Here is a 14,376-nt window from a genome sequence, read left to right as displayed (position 1 = left end):
ATTATCTTCGTTCTACAATGAGTCAATTAAGACCAAAAACTCTTGCAATATTGCCAACAGAACAATAAATTACAAATTTTAATTTTGAGAGCATTATACACGATTTTTCTAGTATGAAAGCTAGAAAGAAGAGTAGATATTATATAAATATGTTTACGAGTGCATACACATATGTCTAAAAAAATTTACTCTGTATTAATTAATATTGATTAAATAACTTAATAATTTATTTATGTGTATTAATTTATAAAAAAAAACCACTATTTGATTGACTTATAATAGAAGGGGCGGCAAACTGGAGATCGCCCCGGGCGGCAAAAGTTCTTGGTACACCACTGGTCGCTGGAAATATCGCTTCGAGACATCAGATCAAACTCTCGACCTTCGCCAGAAACCTTCTTGGTTCGACGGGGAGGACTATATTGCCAGAAGTTATCCTGTCATATTTCAATACAAAAAAAAATAAGTTTCAGAGTTCATTTCAAAGCTTAAAGATTTAACATCAATCACGCTATATACAATTTTAAGTTACATGGGCACCACATGTAAACACATCTTTACAAATGTCGACGCTTCAAAAGTAAATCATCATCCACAAGCATCCCTTTCACTCCGCCCAACGAATATACCTCTTTCGTCGTTCACTACCTTCACAGAAAAGTGTCAGGTATTTTAAATTTGGAATATTTTTACAGGGTGACTATAGCTCATTTGTCAGCAAGAAGCTCTAACAACTATTTACAAATTACATGTATTTGGATTTCAGAGTAAGTCTCTCTGAAATATGTCCCAATAACTTCTTTTTTTCAGAATGCCACATGCCAATAACTTCTACTCTAAGCCAGTGCGTTTGCAAAAAAAATACCAGATATTTTGAATTTGGAATATTTAAAGAGAGGCACTTACAACTATAGGGTAGAAATAAAACTGCAACATTATAAAGAGAATCGTCTATTAAATATTAACTCGATAGGCTCATAATTTGTGTCTCACTAGTTTTGAACAAAGAACACCCGCCGCCCCGCGTACAGCGGCACCTAGTAACTTTTAAAGGAACTAATTCCTTTAACTCTAAAACTTAAATACATGAAAACGTAATAGATAAATAAGTCTTGGGGGGTAGTACAATAAATACAATGTATCCGATATTATTATTATTAAAATCGTATTAATTTACAATTTTTAATTTATTAAAAGTTGAATTATGTATATTACACCAATTTATAATCAATTAAAAGCTGCCCATAATTATATGTATTTCACATATTTTTAACACCTCACAATTTGGTTCCCAAAGTGGTCCTAGTCGACACCCAGGAGTCTGCCAGAGATTTGATAGGATCTACATCGACAAATAGGGGTTGAAAATTCATATATTTTAAAAAGCACAGGGAATGTCACAAAAAGACTTGCAAATTCCTCATCTAATCTTCACATTTTTGTCATATTTCGAGAATATGGTAGAAATGTAGCACTACAAGAACTCCACCATAACCAGCCAAGTCTTGAAAGTGGTGTATGAGAAAGTCTATGAACCTCTGGGTTAAAATTTAGATTCACAACTTGGACGGTACCAGCCAATAGGCGGCATATGTTTACGAAAAAAACATGTCATCTAGTTGTCTAAAATATTTAAACATTTAGTTAATAATACTATTTTATAATAGGCGATGGAATTATTTTAATAAATGGGTCCGTAGTTCCTAATATTAGAAACCTAGTACGACCCATTCTTCGAAATTTGTAATTTTTTGCGAGCCGCAATTGAATACGCGTTTAAAACGCAAAAGATTTTTTTACAAAAATCATATTCATTGAAATTATTTAAAAAAAAAGTACAAAACTTGTATATAGAAGTTAGAAATAACGGCTCACGTATATGAAAGCACTCCTAATAATTATATGAATTTTACTAATTTTATAGCAGAACAACAATAATTGTTCACACTAGTAAGTTGCTTCGATTTCCCAGAAGCTGTCATAAGTAATATAAATTTAAATATTGAAATAATTCGACAATCAATCGTAGCCAAAAATAATCAAATCGAATGTGGCTTGCGGGCCGCAGTTTGACCACCCCTGATATAAACCAATTGCCTTTATTACGTTGCTAACTAAAACCTACCATTAAGTGCTCAAACCTGGCAAACAATACAATATTTAAAAAAAAAGTCAATCTTGATATGGATTAATAATTTTTTTCAGTTCGTTGTGCTAATTGAAGACAAATTCAGGTAAGAAATCATTTATAATTAAAGAATGTTAAAGATATTAATTCATATTGTCTGTAGGAGTAGGAGGTTGCCTAACTTCCATCGTTACATGGTCAAATTCTGATCTGCACAGCTGAATTTGGACCAATCAATATAACCCGAGTCCCTTCACGGTAAGAGTGAACAGGTACCTACTGAGTCTGCATGCTTCATCTTAGACCACATTGTCGACAACAGGCTAGTTGGTAGTTAATAGCAGACTAGAAATAAAAAAATAAATAACTTCTCACAATTTTAACTTTATACATAGAGAATAACTTACAAATTCCTTTCATAATTCAGCTTTTAATAAATATAATTAACAAATTGATTTGTTCTATCTACAAGGTTCTTGTGATAACAGCATGAGCACAACATAGTGACATGTCCACACAAACATTCTTCACTTCTTCACTTCCACACAAAACTTCAAATATACAGGTTGATTGGTAATAGGTGTAAAAATTCTGACAGTACAAAATTTGCAGGCACAGATAATAAACATGAAATAACTTTGACTTGTATTAGGGGGACCAGAAGGTAATGTCGTTTCTGTCGGCATATTACAGAAAAACCGATTGATTTTTACCGCTCCAGCATTGAATGTATACTAGATGGCAAAAAGTCGTTGATAATATGTATTAATAAAGGTGAATATATTGTTGATTAGAAATAAAAACTTGTTAAAAATTTAGTCATGTGAATTTAACTTAAGCAAGCAACTTTACTTTCCGGTCCCTCTAATAACAATTCGAATATTGTTAAACACATTCTAACTATATTACCATTACATTTATTTTGTATAGGATGTGTTATATATAAATTACACCATCACATTATCACCAATCACCCTGTATAAATATAACTTTAAATCTTTAGTTATTAAAAACCTAATCATAAAGTATGCATTTTTTTTACAAAAATGTTGCCATCTTTATTTCAAATAATTTGGTTATAGCATAGAAAAATTACAATTAACGAAAATTTTTAATCTTCAATAAATTATAATTGTACACAAAATCATCTAGAATGAAAATATATATATATTGTTTTAATGTCATTATAAGTATGACTGTTACATATATTTATAATTTTATAAAGCATTTAAGATATTGCTTGTACACCCATCTCATGCTATGATCACAAATGAACACACATCCAAAAGAAATAACATTAGGATTTAAAATAACAAATAATTTAATTCAGCCGAAATCAATGTGTATTTAGTACACAATATGCAAGATACAAAAGAACCAGTTACAAGCAATGTTCTATGCAACGAATGTCAGAGTATCTGGGAACCATAAAAACATTTATGCAGTAGGAAAATGTAAAATGGATTTTACAATTGTAATGTGACTATAATAAAATAAATTTACTAAATTGTCAAACGCAACCGGCTTCTGCCTCCAATTATTCAATTTCAAATTTATGTCAATAAAAAAATCGTTGTAATTGATAATACATTCAATATAAGACTTGCTGTGACACTTAAAAATAATTAACACCACAATATTAAGTTTTGAAGTAAGATCAAATTGAACAATGGACACAAAAAGCCGGACCACATTTAATAGCTACCAACTAGAAATAATTCATTTGAAAATCGATTAACAATCGACAAGATATCGATACATCGCGTGTCTGACAGACGCGAAGCAATACAACAATAATCGATTACAAAAACCTCAAATAAATAGTGACACGATACATCGAGAGGGCGATTGTGTTCGTGTATATTCGTCTAAAATCGATACAGACTATAGCCGCCTTCGATTTTTTTTTTTTAATTTTACTGCGACAACAGATTATAAACACGGTTATTCGACATTTCTTCGCCGTGACGTTATTTAAAGCAATCTTGGATTGCTCGACAGCTTATGCTATATTTACAGTGAGCCAAGAATGTCTCCTTACATTTACAATATACACACGTCTATACATTACGAAAAACGCTAATCACCTACCCCTGTTTAGAGTATCGTCAGATGAGTGTGAACGGAGTTACTTTAGTGAAATAATAATCAACTACAATTTGCCATTGTCACATATAAGTCTTGTATTTGCATTATGTAATATTTTTAAAATCTAATCACATGCGAGTTAATTACAATGAGTTTTTGACTTAGATATGTAAAATGCAATGACTTTTATTGCCATAACTAATATCTTACATGTTTTTTTTTTTACAAATTCTATTTATTAATGTTTACTATATTTTGTCTGTATATATGTATATATCACACAATGCAAACACAATCCATTTTAACAAATATCCGAATTGATACTCAAAGAGAAACACGGTAAGGAATAATTGTGTAAATTCATAACTTAATCATTTGAATCAATCACTTCCAAACGACTTACATCGTAAAATTATCTATATTCTATACAATGGAATAAACTCTTTCATCGGCCAAATACAAAACTGTGTTTAATAAATGCTTCTGTCTTCACCAACCTCAGTCTACGTGAGTTGGTAAATTTATATCAAAATATTGTGTGACATATTGAATCACACTACACAATCTGTACCACTCACTTATTTCAAAGTGTCATCCGCAACTTCTCGAATTCGAATTCACTAGTTTTCACGTATTTCACTAGTATTATAGTGTATCAAATCACAAGTCACGTAAATATACTGCACTAGAGCACAATTAACTATAGTTCATTCGCGTTAAAAACATGACGAATCATTATTGTCTACCAGAAAATTGAGTGTTTTGCCAGACTCTTCACAGAAGATCATCAATCTGAGCCGGTGGCAGCTTAATGTTGGATTGACTAAACTGACACTATTAAAAATTATTGATGATTCAAATGCCTACTTGAATAAAGATATTTTGAAATAGGGTTTGTGGAACATTCTTATATATGTTATTAATATATAACTTAAGCAGATGCTCCGTAAAGTGAATGAGTAAGATTGAGTGTACAACATATCAATCCAACTAAGATCTTTAGATATAAACACTTTATGTTTGCTGGTAATTTACGTATCACATTCAAAATGAGTTTTTAAATAGACATGCGTTCCAACCAAGTTTTACTAAATATATGTGATTCATTTCCTATAATCAAACAAGGTAGACCCATGATATAGGTAAGGAACAAATTTCTTTGTTTTCCTAGATCATCGGACAATGTTGGTAAAGAGAATTTTTAACGCGAATAAACTACAAGTATATATGTATATGGAGGTGAAGTCTGCGTCAAGGGCACCTCACCCGCGCTCCACTTGGGCGACGTGGGTGGCGCGCACGAGGCGCAGAGTGGGCGCGGACTAGTCCACCAGGTCGATGCGGTCAGGCCGTGGACGTGGGCGAGCGTCACCGTTGTGGGCGCGCGCTGGCCGCGCCCACGTATTCACGCAACCGTCCGCACACGCAGTCACGAAGTACTCTGCTCGGAACAGTAACGCAGTCAGTCGTTCATGAGCAATCTTCTTGCAAACAAGTGGCTCCAGTACTGGGCACTCGTCGAAACGTGGGCATGACGCTGTTCCAATCAGCTTCAGCGGGTCGTAGGTGTCGTGGGCGCCTGCAGACTTGCCTCGAAGTGCGACTGTGCCGGTTGCAGATGACTTCTCAGCAGGTTTGGATAAGCTGAAGTTCCTACGGTGGTCCGACCGTCTCTCGCCGAACGAGAATCCTGCCAGCCGCTGCGTAAAGTTCACTCCAAGTGAACCCGAACTCTCTTCCTTCGCCTTGCCTACACTAATGTTCAAGGTTGACACATTGTTAGCTTTCGTCTTAGCGGCGGGCTTAGTGCCGGAAGGTTCGCCAGCCGCATTTCCACTAAGCTCAGCATGCTTGTGGCCGATCTTATTCGTCTTCGGACACTTCGGGACCTTTGCCCCGGGCACCCCATTTGGGGAGAAGTTCTGGCTGTTAGGAGATAAGTGTGCCGACGCTCGCGCCCTCACCGGCGGCCTTAGTACATCCTCCGTCAGATCCCAAAAGCACAGCTGCGTGTCCTGTGACACGCTACCCAGTCTGTAGCACTGAGTACTTTCACTCTTCTTGTCTTCATCAGCGACATCATCGCTTTCGCCCTCGTTGAAGCTGACGACGTACGGGTCGAAGGCAACAACGGAGACCCACGACCTATGGCCTTGCCCTCTTGCAACTACTCTCCTCTCGCTGAACGACCAGACAGTAACCAGGTCATCCTCACCGCCCACCACTACATACTTTCCATCAGGTGACCAGCAAACACATAAAAATCCACCGAAGTATGATCGCGCCCTGCCTATTAGTTCCATGGTATCATAGTGGAAGACCCTGAGGAATCCGTCCTGGGAGACAACCGCGAGATTGGTGCCGCAGGGGGAAAAGGCGAATTCGTTGATGCAGCTGTCGGCGCCAATGAGCCACCTATACAGGGGGTTCCTGGTGGACTTGGTTCGACACGTGTGTATGGAGTAGCCGTCGCCTTGCTTGAACAGCTGGTAATGCGGCGAAGCGGTGCCACACGTGAGCTCTTCATTGTACACGTACAGCTGACCAGACGCGTGGGCCGCGATGAACAGGTTGCTCGACCCGGGCACCCACTTGATGCAAGTAACGCGAGTCTTGTCGATCAATCTCTGGAAATATCGACACACGACTAATTATATAACACAAAGGTGGAAAATGTAGACATAACTTCAATCTAATCAAAACAACATTGTCAGCCGACCTAGTCATTTGATTTATTCATATTATACAAGATAAATAGCTTCAAATTGGTGATATTTATTTTTTATATTTTATTGCGTCAGCCCAGAAACTAAGTAAGAAAAGGACCAATATTTAGCCACTTCCGCACATGCAGTGGTAGTCGTGCAATGAAATGCACCGCCCGCCAGCCCGCTGATAAATGCGTATGCGGCAAACAATGCGAATCACACAACCGCCACCACCAAACCACTCAACACGTGTTTCACCCCTCCACGGGACATCTTCAGGAGTTATGTTACACCGATTAGTGACACAGAGTCACCACCCAGAAACTCCTAGTCGTACAAAGTATACATGGACAGACAGTTAACAATAATTAAATTTAATATGCAGTGAACAAAATTTAATTAATACTATATTATTATTATTATAATTCTGAAACCATTGATTTTTTTATGGAATTTATTGTTGTTGCTACAGTCTATAGACATCCACTGCAAGGTTTACGCCTCCCCCAAAGATATCTATGGGGGTAAGCATACCCAGTATGTTATTATAGTTCACAAAAGATGCTGCTATCCATCCTATGGTAACCCGATTGTAACCACTGCTCACTACTATATTATTAATGCACAAAGTGTGAATTATGTAATATTGTATTTTAGGGATCAAACCCACTACCTTAGTCCTTATCAATGAGCTACCACTGCTCATACCTTATATTAATTGACAACAAATGAGGTAAACAATCACTCCTAAAGCTTTTACATCAATAACCTGCAGGGGCAACACTATGTCGTCTTTAACGGGCAATTCCACTGTTATTTCTGTGTTCATTTATTTCAATTTTAATTGTTCATCTACATCAGTATACACACTTCCACTTAGGACTTCATGTTGTTATTACCTCAAGGCCTACCTGGCCCCAGGTAGAATCTCACAAACCAATCATCCTGTATTTATTGCTTAATTTTTAAAGCCTCATAGTTCAAGCGATTAAAAGCATAAAGTTTGTTTTGCAGAAAAACATAACTTACTAGTGAATAAATTTAATAATAGATTCCACTCACCTCTTCATTGTACAATTTACTAAGTTCCTTCTTAAGGGGGTCTATAAGCTGTATCTGTCCAGTAGAGAATCCTATAATTAGTGAGACACTCTCCGGTGTCATTGTGACCGTGTTGAAGTCATGACAGGTGGGATTCGTTCCTTTGTACATTTTTTTATCCACTGGTTTCGTGAGATCTGCAGCCTGAAACAAACAGAACATTGTTATTTATAACTATTATCCTTGTAGAAACATATCCATTGATCACTTGTATTAGGGGGACCGGAAGGTAATATCACTTTCTTAAGTTAAATTTACATGACTACATTTTTAACAAGTTTTTATTTATTTACACTCAACAATATATTCACCTTTGTTTTTATCTAAAACATGTCGACAGAAACGACATTACTTTCCGGTACCCCTAGTATTTGTCATGAAAATATTCCAGAAGAGTCCAATTTCATAGACACAAGAATCAGACTACGAAACGCGGTCGCTTAATAAAGGTGTTATAAGAAAGTTTAAGGTCACCCAGAGAGCTATAGAGAGGACTCGGAGTTTCACTGCAAGATCAAATCAGAAATGAAGAGATCCACATGGGAACCAAGATCACCAATGAAGCTCGAAGAATTGTTTGTGTAAAGTTGCAGTGTATGTGGCACATACCTACGTAAAATCTTTGATTTTTTTTCTTTTGATCTTTGGGGAGGCATGTCTTGCAGTGAGCATCTATCAGTTGAAAGGAAAAAAAAAACAGAAAACAAAAATTAATACATCAATGTAATAGAGAATAAAGGAGACATATAATTCGAAATATATAAATATATATAATACATATATATATATATATATATATATTTTTTATTTATTTATAGAAGACACCTTTACTAATCATTTTTCAATTTACATCAATTTTGTTCAATAAGCTACAATGGCAGTTTATTTTTGTTATTAGGAATAAATTTGACTACTGACAAATAAACAATATCAGTTTGCTATGGGAAATGTGTAATTATTGAATTACATTAATAACTCAGATGGCATCCGCCTGGCATACAGTAAATGAAGATCTATTGTGAATATATTTGAAGAAAATAATTTAGACTTGCTTTTTTATCATTTAAAACCAGACTAAGTGTGTAGTCAAACAAAAGTGATAAACATAACTCAGCCCAGGAGAACCTCCAGCATGGTTGTTTACAGCCTGGGGCCTCTCATCCTACCAATCAATAAGGCCAGATCTCTCATATCTAAGCTTATAAAGGGTCAACACGGAGCAATGGACAAGCCATCAGAAGTGCCGACAAGCAAAAGAGGCAATGGCTGCCATAAGCTGCTGGCTCTCCAGTGTCCTGCTCCTGCTGTCGTGACCCCAACTGCGACTGGAGGCAGTGATCTTAACTGGTAATTTTAACAAGCATATGTCTACTGTAGATGTTATGGGCAGTCACCTGTACCTGGCCTAGAAGAGGATGAGACTGCTGCTCATAAAATACTTCGTTATACTAGGGTAGCACATACTACAGGGCTACCCGTCTTGGATCACCGAAGAAGTTGAGTTGGCTTGAGAAACGTTAGCCCCAAGCAAAAGAGCCTGTGTCACTTAGTTTCAGAAACTAGCCCACAGAGACAAGACAATGCAATGTAGATTGAAGACTGAAGCAGGCTGTTTCCAGCTGGTCTTATTGGAATTCTATTGGAATTCACATGTCATCCTATGGCCGAAATTATGATAGTAATGAAGACTCCAAAAGTCATGAATTTAAAATTAAAGTGTACAAAAATTTTCCCACTGATTTAATAAGCTAATGTTATTATTATACCGATATAAATATTCAAACAAATCCATATCAATTAGAAAGACCTTTATTATGTTAAGTTTATTAATACTTTTGCTTCAATGAACACCATACCATAGTCTCATTTGCATGAAACCATTTCCTATTTGATGACATTGCATGTCACCTTGGAAACATATTATAAGTTATTTATTACAACATACTTCTGCTTAATAAAGTTTTAACATATGCTATTTAAAATATTTGACTTTGTTCAATCAAATATATAATAACACGGAGTCTGTTAAGCAATTTTGTTAACTACAAGCCCTAACATTTATGTATGCCTTGCTAACAAACATGTCCAGACTGACATCATAATTGTCTTGTTGACAAACAATTTATTTTGAGCAACGTCTACTTTGCTTATGGACGATAACTTATATAACAATACCTCACTTTGCGTCGTGGTTACGTTCCAAAAAAACACGACGGAAATTGAAACGCCGCAAAGTGAATAAAGATTTTCTATAGCAAACCATGTAATAACCGAAGATAGGTTCCAGGGTTACGAAAATACAACTTTTAAAAAAGATAACATTTAACAAAGTAAACATTTATAAAACAAAAATAATATAACTCTGCCAATAAATAAATTGGAATAATATTTACCTTTTTTGTAACTAGAAACAACACGTAAAAATTTATTTCAGTTTATTATTCTTTTTTTTTTTAAAAAAAGCAAAACACACTACGTAATTGAAACTGAACTCTGAACTGAAAATAAAACAGTTTTAAAATTGCGTTGATTTTTAGTTAGAAAGGGAATCCCCGAGTTTTGATGGCATGGCGTAATTAGAAACAAGTGTTGCCATCTTTAAGAAAAAAAATTTAAAAAAATTAAAGAATCGAACCCAAAACAACGCAACCTCGAAAATATAACGACGCACAGTGAAAATTAGTACTAATTGTGCAGCGACGCAACTTCAAAAAAAACGAAAACCGAAACGACGCAAAGCGAGGTATTGGTGTACTTTAGACTATCACACATTCGGGGGGCTCGAATTGAGACCAAAATGCCAGTTAGGTAGAAAGATAGTCAAAACAGTAATAAATAGGAACAGATGATAAGATAAACAGTGCAATACAAAAATGTATATTTGAACTAATTATAATAGAAATAATTATAATAGAAATAAATTAAATATGTAAATGATAATTTAGAAAATAATAGAAATACCAGAACAGTGATATATAGGTATAAGATGTAAAATTAACTAAAAAAGCTGTGATATATATAAATTGTATAAATAAACCAAACTGCAATAATTGAGGATGGACGAAAAGATATTAGAGCGGAAGAGAAAAATAGAATGAATTATGGTATGAAGAACAGAATGAAAGAGATTGTGAAGAATGGAAGAAGAGTACGAAAATAATAAAAAGGAAAATCCCTGTTCCCAACAAAATAGGGGGTGAAACGAGAGGCCCCCAATAGCTCGGGGCAAAAAAAACTAATACTGTAGTGCTACAAAACCATAACATTTGATGTTCTCCCTGCGACATGACAACTGTCCTGCAATTACACTAGGAGACACTACACTGAACAGCAATTGTGTAAAATACATACATGGAAACAACAAATAAAAAGTTGACTCTAAAATAAGAAACTGTATTGGATGCTGGGTAGAAACTACACTGTCACTGAACAATAAGCCCTTGCTTTGTTCTTAAACCAATTAAGAAGTACATAATACAGCCTTAAAAAAGAGAAGAGACTCAAACATTAACGATATCCAGAGGCACCAGAACAAAATTCTGCAAACCATAGTAGGTGTATAGTATATCACAAATAATAAAACATCACCACAATGTCATTCCCACTGTCAGGGTAGATATCTGGCTAAGTACAAGGAAAAGCTAAACGGCCAACCAAACAAACTGGCTTGTCAGCTCAATTTAGAGAGTTCTATCTTGTCTCTGCTAGCTGGTTTCCAGAGCCAACAGGCACTATGCTCATATTGCATAATAGATAGTCTAAAAAGACTAAGGAGACATAGCATCTTGCCATTGGACAGTAGGCAATATCCAATATACAATTTCTAAGCATATGCCTTGGTGTGCATGTTCAGTTCTCCCAAAAGCACTTGACATATCTATTTATAGTACTGGGAGTGATCACAAATAGAAAAACTACAAATAAATTTTATGTCTTGTATCATATGTGTCCATGTATAAAACTTTTTTTATTCGATTTCTGATATCTTAGGCTGTTTACCTTTTATAACTATAGGTTGACTGGTCTATATTTTCAACTCATCAAAGCATGTTTTGTGAACACATATTATATATCAAATTGTAATACTTTCATTATAAAAGTTAATGCATTGATAAACCTTATAAGATCTGATTAATAATAATCTCATTTAGTTTTAACAACTATAGACATGTAGCAGATCTACACTTTTCAATGTAAAATAGTTTTAAAATAAGTAAATAACTCAATGTAATAAAAAAAATTAACAGATAAAGATATAGTTATTATGGTATAGGTAGAAAAGAGTGAAGAGTTAAAATTATGTAAAACAAAGTTGAGACATGTGGACCATCAGAGAAGAATACCACACCTGCATAGCCAACTGATGATACCAGAGTAGTATTTTAAGAGATTTTAAGAGGTTTGCAAAAGAGATGGCAAAACTTTAAAATTTACTTTAGGGACATTTTTTAATTTTAAGAAACAAAATAGAACAAACCTTAAAAAAATCAATGGTAATCATTAATTTTCTAAAAGTGCACTTCATTAGATTTAAAATAGCTATGACATACAATATGACTAAGGGGCTACTATATCTTGATGGAAATCAGATAACTAATAAGTATTATGATTAGCAACTAAAACAATTGCTTTAAAAATTAAGACTGTTTTTAAGCAAGTAGTCACAAAAATGAAAAAATTATAAAATGAATAAACACGTTACCTTCTTAACACCTCTGTACACATAAACATAGAGTTCTTTTCCGTGGTTGAAACATATTCTGTCGTCGGCGCCTTGGCCGTCAGATCCGGGCGCGCCGCCACCCGGGCCCGGCGGCAGAGACACCAACGACACGCGAACATGCGTGGACCCCGAACCACTGGTGTACCCGACACGGTTCGGTCTCGAGTACTCCGACAGCGTCATCAACCTGTACGTCCCTTCTCGCGTCACGAACTGAGTCTTCACGTCGTCCTTCCCTCCGGAGTCCGATTGCACGGCCATGTTATCATATCCTGTTATTATTCATGGAGGCGGCTAAGGAAGCCCGATTTGGATCAGTTGACAACTCAATCCTAGACCGCACGCGAACCCAGTCGCATGTTAAAACCTCTCATCCTTCACATGAGTACAGTGCTTATACGGTGTATTGAAGAGGCGACCGTTAAACTTAATAATGTGTGTTTTAATTACTAATTGCCGAATCAAATTAGATATTCTTGTGTATGCAACATAAAAAGTCATGTGTCAGACAACATGACGGCTCCTTGTTTATGGTGTCATTTTTATTTTTTCTTCGAGGGGGTGAACATAATGTCATACGATAAAAAAATTATAAATATTTCATAGACAGCTGTAAGAACAGGACTTTAATTGTTTATTTTAAAAATGATAAGTGGTACGAGAGGTGATACGGAAATCTTTTAAAATATCATTACTTAAAATAAGAATTTAACTTACAGTTCTCTCTACGTCTCGTTGAATCCTGTAAAACTATTGTAGGAAGCAGTAGGCTCTTAGCAGTAGGTCTTTACCAAGGTATTTTTGAGAAAAACTATCGCACCTTGAAACACGATGATTTTATTTTTGAAACATAAATTAAATTCCCATGAATCAAGGCATAGCATTGGGGCTGTAAATATGATAACCTAACATTTCCACATCTGCCATAGGAAAATATTTGATTCTTCGTTTGACCGGCTCTTTTGTGTAAACGTTATATTCAAACTTTTACAAAAATAACAAGGTTCATATTTTATGGTCCCGACCGAAGACACACTTTTATCGAATAAAAAAATTTCTTTTGTTTACAAATGTGCTACAATCGCTACAGCTAAAGGATACAAAAAAAAAAACAATATACCTATAATTATTTAGTATAAGAACAAATTAAACTTTTATGCTAACGATTCTAACTGTCTACCTCGCAGTGTGAAGATGGAGTGTCTTCCCTAATAACTATTCCATATTACAACTTGAAAGTTGAGATTGGGTTACAAGGTGATGTTACGTAAGCAGATTCCTTATACGGTACGTATGTAACTGACGACGGACTTTGTCAACAAAACGGTTACGAGTACGCTGAAAGTGCAACAGGACACGGGTTGATAAACATGGTCAAAACGAACTTTGGGATATTATTGTCATTGAGGGTTCCCAGAGGTATATATATAGTTATGTAATTGTCAATGCAAGCATTCCGTCTGGAACAGCTATTTAGTTACTTCGCACCATCGTGTTTTATTTCAGTTAAGATGGAGAATCTAGGTAGGTTGCACTAGTCAGACTATCATGAGCATGCACATTGAAGATGTTACCAGTTGTCAATAGTCGCTATTGAAAGATTTTCTGCAGACGGATTATAGCTGGGA

General features: G+C 35.4%; 1 protein-coding gene across 1 annotated transcript; it reads right to left on the bottom strand.

The window, feature by feature from the left end:
- Positions 1-3,381: 3,381 nt before the first annotated feature.
- Positions 3,382-13,256, bottom strand: LOC137919741 (WD repeat-containing protein 20). Its single transcript, XM_068762915.1, has 3 exons — positions 12,728-13,256; positions 7,987-8,169; positions 3,382-6,843 (listed from the first exon to the last, which is right to left on the bottom strand). The coding sequence occupies exons 1-3, from the start codon at positions 13,007-13,009 to the stop codon at positions 5,539-5,541; spliced, it is 1,770 nt and encodes a 589-aa protein (XP_068619016.1). The 5' UTR covers positions 13,010-13,256; the 3' UTR covers positions 3,382-5,538.
- Positions 13,257-14,376: the final 1,120 nt, after the last annotated feature.

Source organism: Battus philenor, unplaced genomic scaffold (genome assembly GCF_028537555.1).
Source record: "Battus philenor isolate CCGP_79_NKW_IND1 unplaced genomic scaffold, ilBatPhil1.0.hap1 SCAF_17, whole genome shotgun sequence".
NCBI classification, from domain to species: domain Eukaryota; kingdom Metazoa; phylum Arthropoda; class Insecta; order Lepidoptera; family Papilionidae; genus Battus; species Battus philenor.
Note: the sequence above shows the minus strand (reverse complement) of the source record. Positions and strands in the feature narration are given on the sequence as shown.

Bases quoted from the DNA above. Each gene is read 5' to 3' on its own strand.
- LOC137919741 (XM_068762915.1), bottom strand. From the start codon at position 13,009: ATGGCCGTGCAATCGGACTCCGGAGGGAAGGACGACGTGAAGACTCAG. The intron at 8,170-12,727 runs GTAACGTGTTTA...TGTTTGTTTCAG, and splicing joins TGTACAGAGGTGTTAAGAAG to GCTGCAGATCTCACGAAACC. The intron at 6,844-7,986 runs GTGAGTGGAATC...CGATATTTCCAG, and splicing joins GTAAATTGTACAATGAAGAG to AGATTGATCGACAAGACTCG.